A 10,216-nucleotide genomic window follows, 5' to 3' on the forward strand; every position below is an offset into this window, starting at 1 on the left:
CTAGTAGTCATGTCTCCAGAGTCTATACATCCATACTAGTGGTAGTCATGGCTCCAGAGTCTATACATCCATACTAGTAGTAGTCATGGCTCCAGAGTCTATACATCCATACTAGTAGTAGTCATGGCTCCTGCTCCACAGTCTATACATCCATACTAGTAGGAGTCATGGCTCCAGAGTCTATACATCCATACTAGTAGTAGTCATGTCTCCAGAGTCTATACATCCATACTAGTGGTAGTCATGGCTCCAGAGTCTACACATCCATACTAGTAGTAGTCATGGCTCCAGAGTCTATACATCCATACTAGTAGTAGTCATGACTCCAGAGTCTATACATCCATACAAGTAGTCGTCATGGCTCCAGAGTCTATACATCCATACTAGTAGTAGTCATGGCTCCAGAGTCTATACATCCATACTAGTAGTAGTCATGGCTCCAGCTCCAGAGTCTATACATCCATACTAGTAGTAGTCATGGCTCCAGAGTCTATACATCCATACTAGTAGTAGTCATGGCTCCAGAGTCTATACATCCATACTAGTAGTATTCATGGCTCCAGAGTCTATACATCCATACTAGTAGTAGTCATGGCTCCAGAGTCTATACATCCATACTAGTAGTAGTCATGGCTCCAGAGTCTATACATCCATACTAGAAGTAGTCATGACTCCAGAGTCTATACATCCATACTAGTAGTAGTCATGGCTCCTGAGTCTATACATCCATACTAGTAGTAGTCATGGCTCCAGAGTCTATACATCCATATTAGTAGTAGTCATGGCTCCAGAGTCTATACATCCATACTAGTAGCAGTCATGGCTCCTGAGTCTAAACATCCATACTAGTAGTAGTCATGGGTCCTGCTCCAGAGTCTATACATCCATACTAGTAGTAGTCATGGCTCCAGAGTCTAAACATCCATACTAGTAGTATTCATGGCTCCAGAGTCTATACATCCATACTAGTAGTAGTCATGGCTCCAGAGTCTATGCATCCATACTAGTAGTCATGTCTCCAGAGTCTATACATCCATACTAGTGGTAGTCATGGCTCCAGAGTCTATACATCCATACTAGTTGTAGTCATGGCTCCAGAGTCTATACATCCATACTAGTAGTAGTCATGACTCCAGAGTCTATACATCCATACTAGTAGTAGTCATGGCTCCAGAGTCTATACATACATACTAGTAGTAGTCATGGCTCCAGCTCCAGAGTCTATACATCCATACTAGTAGTAGTCATGGCTCCAGAGTCTATACATCCACACCAGTAGTAATCATGGCTCCAGAGTCTATACATCCATACTAGTAGTAGTCATGGCTCCTGCTCCACAGTCTATACATCCATACTAGTAGGAGTCATGGCTCCAGAGTCTATACATCCATACTAGTAGTAGTCATGGCTCCAGAGTCTATACATCCATACTAGTGGTAGTCATGACTCCAGAGTCTATCCATCCATACTAGTATTAGTCATGGCTCCAGAGTCTATACATCCATACTAGTGGTAGTCATGGCTCCAGAGTCTATACATCCATACTAGTAGTAGTCATGACTCCAGAGTCTATACATCCATACTAGTAGTAGTCATGGCTCCAGAGTCTATACATCCATACTAGTAGTAGTCATGACTCCAGAGTCTAAACATCCATACTAGTAGTAGTCATGACTCCAGAGTCTATACATCCATACTAGTGGTAGTCATGGCTCCAGAGTCTATACATCCATACTAGTAGTAGTCATGGCTCCAGAGTCTATATATCCATACTAGTGGTAGTCATGGCTCCAGAGTCTATACATCCATACTAGTAGTAGTCATGGCTCCTGCTCCACAGTCTATACATCCATACTAGTAGGAGTCATGGCTCCAGAGTCTATACATCCATACTAGTAGTAGTCTTGTCTCCAGAGTCTATACATTCATACTAGTGGTAGTCATGGCTCCAGAGTCTATACATCCATACTAGTAGTAGTCATGGCTCCTGCTCCAGAGTCTATACATCCATACTAGTAGTAGTCATGGCTCCAGAGTCTATACATCCATACTAGTAGTAGTCATTGTTCCAGAGTCTATACATCCATACTAGTAGTAGTCATGGTTCCAGAGTCTATACATCCATACTAGTAGTATTCATTGCTCCAGAGTCTATACATCCATACTAGTAGTAGTCATGGCTCCAGAGTCTATACATCCATACTAGTAGTAGTCATGTCTCCAGAGTCTATACATCCATACTAGTAGTAGTCATGGCTCCAGAGTCTATACATCCATACTAGTAGTAGTCATGGCTCCAGAGTCTATACATCCATACTAGAAGTAGTCATGACTCCAGAGTCTATACATCCATACTAGTAGTAGTCATGGCTCCTGAGTCTATACATCCATATTAGTAGTAGTCATGGCTCCAGAGTCTATACATCCATACTAGTAGTAGTCATGGCTCCAGAGTCTATACATCCATACTAGTAGTAGTCATGGCTCCTGAGTCTAAAGATCCATACTAGTAGTAGTCATGGGTCCTGCTCCAGAGTCTATACATCCATACTGGTAGTAGTCATGGCTCCTGCTCCAGAGTCTATACATCCATACTAGTGGTAGTCATGGCTCCAGAGTCTATACATCCATACTAGTAGTTGTCATGGCTCCAGAGTCTATACATCCATACTAGTAGTAGTCATGGCTCCAGAGTCTATACATCCATACTAGTAGTATTCATGGCTCCAATGTCTATACATCCATACTAGTAGTAGTCATGGCTCCAGAGTCTATACATCCATACTAGTAGTCATGTCTCCAGAGTCTATACATCCATACTAGTGGTAGTCATGGCTCCAGAGTCTATACATCCATACTAGTAGTAGTCATGGCTCCAGAGTCTATACATCCATACTAGTAGTAGTCATGACTCCAGAGTCTATACATCCATACAAGTAGTCGTCATGGCTCCAGAGTCTTTACATCCATACTAGTAGTAGTCATGGCTCCAGAGTCTATACATCCATACTAGTAGTAGTCATGGCTCCAGCTCCAGAGTCTATACATCCATACTAGTAGTAGTCATGGCTCCAGAGTCTATACATCCATACTAGTAGTAGTCATGGCTCCAGCTCCAGAGTCTATACATCCATACTAGTAGTAGTCATGGCTCCAGAGTCTATACATCCATACTAGTAGTAGTCATGTCTCCAGAGTCTATACATCCATACTAGTAGTAGTCATGGCTCCAGAGTCTTTACATCCATACTAGTAGTAGTCATGGCTCCAGAGTCTATACATCCATACTAGTAGTAGTCATGGCTGCAGCTCCAGAGTCTATACATCCATACTAGTAGTAGTCATGGCTCCAGAGTCTATACATCCACACTAGTGGTAGTCATGGCTCCAGAGTCTATACATCCATACTAGTAGTAGTCATGGCTCCTGCTCCACAGTCTATACATCCATACCAGTAGGAGTCATGGCTCCAGAGTCTATACATCCATACTAGTAGTAATCATGGCTCCAGAGTCTATACATCCATACTAGTGGTAGTCATGACTCCAGAGTCTATCCATCCATACTAGTATTAGTCATGGCTCCAGAGTCTATACATCCATACTAGTGGTAGTCATGGCTCCAGAGTCTGTACATCCATACTAGCAGTAGTCATGTCTCCAGAGTCTATACATCCATACTAGTAGTAGTCATGGCTCCAGAGTCTATACATCCATACTAGTAGTAGTCATGGCTCCAGAGTCTATACATCCATACTAGAAGTAGTCATGACTCCAGAGTCTATACATCCATACTAGTAGTAGTCATGGCTCCTGAGTCTAAACATCCATACTAGTAGTAGTCATGGGTCCTGCTCCAGAGTCTATACATCCATACTGGTAGTAGTCATGGCTCCTGCTCCAGAGTCTATACATCCATACTAGTGGTAGTCATGGCTCCAGAGTCTATACATCCATACTAGTAGTAGTCATGGCTCCAGAGTCTATACATCCATACTAGTAGTAGTCATGGCTCCAGCTCCAGAGTCTATACATCCATACTAGTAGTAGTCATGGCTCCAGAGTCTATACATCCACACTAGTGGTAGTCATGGCTCCAGAGTCTATACATCCATACTAGTAGTAGTCATGGCTCCTGCTCCACAGTCTATACATCCATACTAGTAGGAGTCATGGCTCCAGAGTCTATACATCCATACTAGTAGTAGTCATGGCTCCAGAGTCTATACATCCATACTAGTGGTAGTCATGACTCCAGAGTCTATCCATCCATACTAGTATTAGTCATGGCTCCAGAGTCTATACATCCATACTAGTGGTAGTCATGGCTCCAGAGTCTATACATCCATACTAGTAGTAGTCATGACTCCAGAGTCTATACATCCATACTAGTAGTAGTCATGACTCCAGAGTCTATACATCCATACTAGTAGTAGTCATGGCTCCAGAGTCTATACATCCATACTAGTAGTAGTCATGACTCCAGAGTCTATACATCCATACTAGTGGTAGTCATGGCTCCAGAGTCTATACATCCATACTAGTAGTAGTCATGGCTCCAGAGTCTATATATCTATACTAGTGGTAGTCATGGCTCCAGAGTCTATACATCCATACTAGTAGTAGTCATGACTCCAGAGTCTATACATCCATACTAGTGGTAGTCATGGCTCCAGAGTCTATACATCCATACTAGTAGTAGTCATGTCTCCAGAGTCTATACATTCATACTAGTGGTAGTCATGGCTCCAGAGTCTATACATCCATACTAGTAGTAGTCATGACTCCAGAGTCTATACATCCATACTAGTAGGAGTCATGGCTCCAGAGTCTATACATCCATACTAGTAGTAGTCATGGCTCCAGAGTCTATATATCCATACTAGTAGTAGTTATGGGTCCTGCTCCAGAGTCTATACATCCATACTAGTAGTAGTCATGGCTCCTGAGTCTATACATCCATACTAGTAGTAGTCATGGCTCCAGAGTCTATACATCCATACTAGTAGTAGTCATGGCTCCTGAGTCTAAACATCCATACTAGTAGTAGTCATGGGTCCTGCTCCAGAGTCTATACATCCATACTAGTAGTAGTCATGGGTCCTGCTCCAGAGTCTATACATCCATACTAGTGGTAGTCATGGCTCCAGAGTCTATACATCCATACTACTAGTAGTCATGGCTCCAGAGTCTATACATCCATACTAGTAGTAGTCATGGCTCCTGAGTCTATACATCCATACTAGTAGTAGTCATGGCTCCAGAGTCTATACATCCATACTAGTAGTAGTCATGGCTCCTGAGTCTAAACATTCATACTAGTCGTAGTCATGGGTCCTGCTCCAGAGTCTATACATCCATACTAGTAGTAGTCATGGGTCCTGCTCCAGAGTCTATACATCCATACTAGTGGTAGTCATGACTCCAGAGTCTATACATCCATACCAGTAGTAGTCATGGCTCCAGAGTCTATACATCCATACTAGTAGTAGTCATGGCTCCTGAGTCTAAACATCCATACTAGTAGTAGTCATGGGTCCTGCTCCAGAGTCTATACATCCATACTAGTAGTAGTCATGGGTCCTGGTCCAGAGTCTATATATCCATACTAGTGGTAGTCATGGCTCCAGAGTATATACATCCATACTAGTAGTATTCATGGCTCCAGAGTCTATACATCCATACTAGTAGTAGTCATGGCTCCAGAGTCTATACATTCTGGGTCATGTGATACGTTATCTCACTTCTTCTCTGGTGAGGTTCCTATTGACTGTTGCTGATCACTGTTGTCAAAACTAGCCGTTGCACATCTCACACTAGAAGAGCATTGACATGCTCACATTTACTGAGCCTCGGTGAGGGCCTCGCGCCCAGACTAGGCAACGACATGGGGATTTTGTCTCCGATCTGAACTTGTCAGGGACAGCTATATCAGGGCCAAAATCGTGTAGTGTACGAACCAGCTTGACGTGACTATAGACGTGATAAAACATGGCTACCAGGCGCCAGTGGCTTTGAATTGGGAAAGACTATACGGCCACTCGTGACCTGCAAAACGAGATTTCATTTCAGAAATGTCCTCTATACCAGTACCTCCTGTATATAGCCTCCACATTGACTCTGTACCGGTACCCCTTGTATATAGCCTCCACATTGACTCTGTACCGGTACCCCCTGTATATAGCCTCCACATTGACTCTGTACCGGTACCCCCTGTATATAGCCTCCACATTGACTCTGTACCGTAATACCCTGTATATTATGCCTCCACATTGTTATTTTACAGCTGCTCTATAATTATTTTTTACTTATCCTTTATACTTTCTTAACTGCATTGTTGGTTAAGGGCTTGTCAGTCAGCATTTCACTGTGAGGTCTACACCTGTTATATTCAGCATTTCACTGTGAGGTCTACTACACCTGTTATATTCTGCATTTCACTGTGAGGTCTACTACACCTGTTGTATTCAGCATTTCACTGTAAGGTCTACTACAGCTGTTGTATTCAGCATTTCACTGTGAGGTCTACTACACCTGTTGTATTCAGCATTTCACTGTAAGGTCTACTACACCTGTTATATTCTGCATTTCACTGTGAGGTCTACACCTGTTTTATTCTGCATTTCACTGTGAGGTCTACACCTGTTGTATTCAGCATTTCACTGTGAGGTCTACTACACCTGTTTTATTCTGCATTTCACTGTGAGGTCTACACCTGTTGTATTCAGCATTTCACTGTGAGGTCTACACCTGTTGTATTCAGCATTTCACTGTAAGGTCTACTACACCTGTTGTATTCAGCATTTCACTGTGAGGTCTACACCTGTTTTATTCAGCATTTCACTGTGAGGTCTACTACACCTGTTGTATTCTGCATTTCACTGTGAGGTCTACACCTGTTTTATTCTGCATTTCACTGTGAGGTCTACTACACCTGTTATATTCTGCATTTCACTGTGAGGTCTACTACACCTGTTGTATTCAGCATTTCACTGTAAGGTCTACTACAGCTGTTGTATTCAGCATTTCACTGTGAGGTCTACTACACCTGTTGTATTCAGCATTTCACTGTAAGGTCTACTACACCTGTTATATTCTGCATTTCACTGTGAGGTCTACACCTGTTTTATTCTGCATTTCACTGTGAGGTCTACACCTGTTGTATTCAGCATTTCACTGTGAGGTCTACTACACCTGTTTTATTCTGCATTTCACTGTGAGGTCTACACCTGTTGTATTCAGCATTTCACTGTGAGGTCTACACCTGTTGTATTCAGCATTTCACTGTAAGGTCTACTACACCTGTTGTATTCAGCATTTCACTGTGAGGTCTACACCTGTTTTATTCAGCATTTCACTGTGAGGTCTACTACACCTGTTTTATTCTGCATTTCACTGTGAGGTCTACACCTGTTTTATTCTGCATTTCACTGTGAGGTCTACTACACCTGTTGTATTCAGCATTTCACTCTAAGGTCTACTACACCTGTTGTATTCGGCGCATGTGACAAATAACATTTGATTTGATAAGAATAGGTTAAGGGTCAGTGTTAGATTATGGCTAAGTAGTGTCCTTTATAGCCTGTCCCCTTTGAATTCAATACAGTCGATACATATTGTCCCCAGTGGATGTCTTGTGCACTGTAAAAATATATTCCAATACATAAGAACATATCCTGGTATTAATGGCTGACATGTGAATACGGCTTTGGTGTTCAGACTACTGAAACCCAGGCTAGAATTCCATCAAACCTGTTAGTGTCTGTTTACAAACTAGTGACGCTGTGTTTGCTCAAACGTTTCCTATTCTGATCATTCTGATAGTAGGAGGGGTTTTAAAGGACATTCTGTGATTTCATTGAGCTATGAGGTACTATGGAACTACTGAAATAGGTGTTTGATTGAATAGTCCTGTGTGTCAGCAAAAACATGTTTTATTGTTACATACATCAGATAGGTGCAGTGAAATGTTTTACAGGGTCTTGCTCAAGGGCACACAGGCAGGTTTTTCACTTCGTCTGTTTTGGTATTCGAACCAGAAGTCATATAGATATCTCCCATCACACACACTGGCCGTGTTCCAGGCTGACTACATTGCAGACGCCTGCCAGATCTCACAACACCTGTACAGGTGTTTAACATATTATGCTAATTACACTGAACAAAAATATAAATGCAACATGTACATTTCTGGTCCCATGTTTCATGAGCTGAAATAAAACATCCCAGAAATTCAAATTCATATGCAAAAAAAAAAGCTTATTTCTCTCAAATTTTCTGCACAAATTTGTTTACATCCCTGTTAGTGAGCATTTCTCCTTTGCCAAGATAGCCCATCCACCTGACAAGTGTGGCATATCAAGAAGCTGAATAAACAGCATGATCGTTACACAGGTGCACCTTGTGCTGGGGACAATAAAATGCCACTCTAAAATGTGCAGTTTTGTCACACAACACAATACCACAGATGTCTCAAGTTTTAAGGAGCATGCAATTGGCATGCTGACATGCAGAAATGTCCAACTGAGCTGTTGCCATCGAATTGAATGTGCATATCTCTACCATAAGAACTCACTACTGTAATGGTCCAGGTTACAAAGTGGCTCAGTGACTCGTGTTTGCATCTCAATGTGAAAAAAACTGTTTGCATGTTCTTCACAAAGAGGGCAACAGATGCTACTGAGCCAGATGTCTATGTGTCAGGGGAGAAGCTCCAGGCGGTATCTGATTTGAAGTACCTTGGCATCATACTTGATTCCAACCTCTCTTTTAAAAAGCATGTGAAAAAGGTAATTCAAATAACCAAATTCAACCTAGCTAATTTCCGATTTATACGAAATTGTTTGACTACAGAGGTAGCAAGACTGTACTTCAAATCGATGATACTCCCCCACTTAACATACTGCTTGACTAGTTGGGCCCAAGCTTGCTATACAACATTAAAACCTATTCAGTCTGTCTACAAACAGGCTCTCAAAGTGCTCGATAGGAAGCCCAATAGCCATCATCACTGTTACATCCTCAGAAAGCATGAGCTCCTGAGTTGGGAAAATCTGGTGCAATACACCGACGCATGTCTTGTATTCAAGATCCTAAATGGCCTGGCTCCCCCTCCACTCAGTACTTTAGTTAAACAGAAAACCCAAACATATGGCAGCAGATCCACAAGGTCTGCCATGAGAGGTGACTGTATAGTTCCCTTAAGGAAAAGCACCTTTAGTAAATCCGCTTTCTCTGTGAGAGCGTCCCATGTCTGGAATACACTGCCATCAGACACACATAACTGCACCACATATCACACTTTCACAAAATGCATGAAGACATGGCTAAAGGTCAATCAGATTTGTGAACATAATCACTAGCTGTGTATTGCCACTTTTCATGTTGTCTGTAGCTTGTGAGGTGTTGAAACACTGTTGTTTTTATGGATTTTGTCTTGTTGCTTTTTGTTCTATGTTGCTCTGTCTGTATGCTACATCTTGCTTGTCCTATGTTGCTCTGTCTGTCTGCTATGTCTTGCTTGTCCTATGTTACTCTGCGTGTGCTCACTGTTCTATGATTGTCTATATTGTAATTGTTTTTAATAACCTGCCCAGGGACTGCGGTTGAAAATTAGCCGGCTGGCTAAAACCGGCACTTTTACTGAAACGTTGATTAATGTGCACTGTCCCTGTAAAAATAAAATAAACTCAAACAAACAAGCCACATCCAATGTCGTTTTAGAGAATTGGCAAAAACGCAGACCACATGTAACCACGCCAGCCCAGGACCTCCACATCCGGCTTCTTCACTTGTGGAATCGTCTGAGGAGGGGGTACTGAGGAGCATTTATGTCTGTAATAAAGCTCTTTATGGGGAAAAATCTCATTTTGATTGGCTTAGCCTGGCTCCCCAATGGGTGGGCCTATGCCCTTCCAAGCCAATTGACTGATTTCCTTCTATGAACTGTAACTCAGTAAAATCTTTGAAATTGTTTTCATGTTGTGTTTATATTTTTGATCAGTACACATCATATGATACAGTATAGCCATCTGATGCTTGACGTGGGACACAGCCATTGGTTGATGCAATGCACAGGTTCAGGTGGAGATGAAGAAGGCCATGAGGACGATCAGAAGGGTGTGGCCTCCCAAATGTTCTGACCCCGCCTTCAACTCGACCTCCACTGGGTAGTGGTCACTGACGTCCAGGGCCTGGAGAAAGACAGACACATTAAA

At 42.3% G+C, this 10,216-nt stretch overlaps 1 protein-coding gene across 3 annotated transcripts in view; it reads right to left on the minus strand.

Moving 5' to 3' along the window:
• Window positions 1–9,969: 9,969 nt before the first annotated feature.
• The window catches only part of dnase1l1 (deoxyribonuclease I-like 1), a 38,373-nt gene continuing 38,126 nt past the window's right edge, over window positions 9,970–10,216 (minus strand). For all 3 annotated transcript variants that reach the window (XM_029724301.1, XM_029724302.1, XM_029724303.1), the window contains exon 9: window positions 9,970–10,192. In XM_029724301.1, coding sequence (XP_029580161.1) covers window positions 10,079–10,192 — 114 coding nt within the window. In that variant the 3' untranslated portion in view covers window positions 9,970–10,078. The remainder of the gene's footprint in view (window positions 10,193–10,216) is intronic.

Source organism: Salmo trutta, chromosome 30 (genome assembly GCF_901001165.1).
Source record: "Salmo trutta chromosome 30, fSalTru1.1, whole genome shotgun sequence".
Lineage (NCBI taxonomy): Eukaryota > Metazoa > Chordata > Actinopteri > Salmoniformes > Salmonidae > Salmo > Salmo trutta.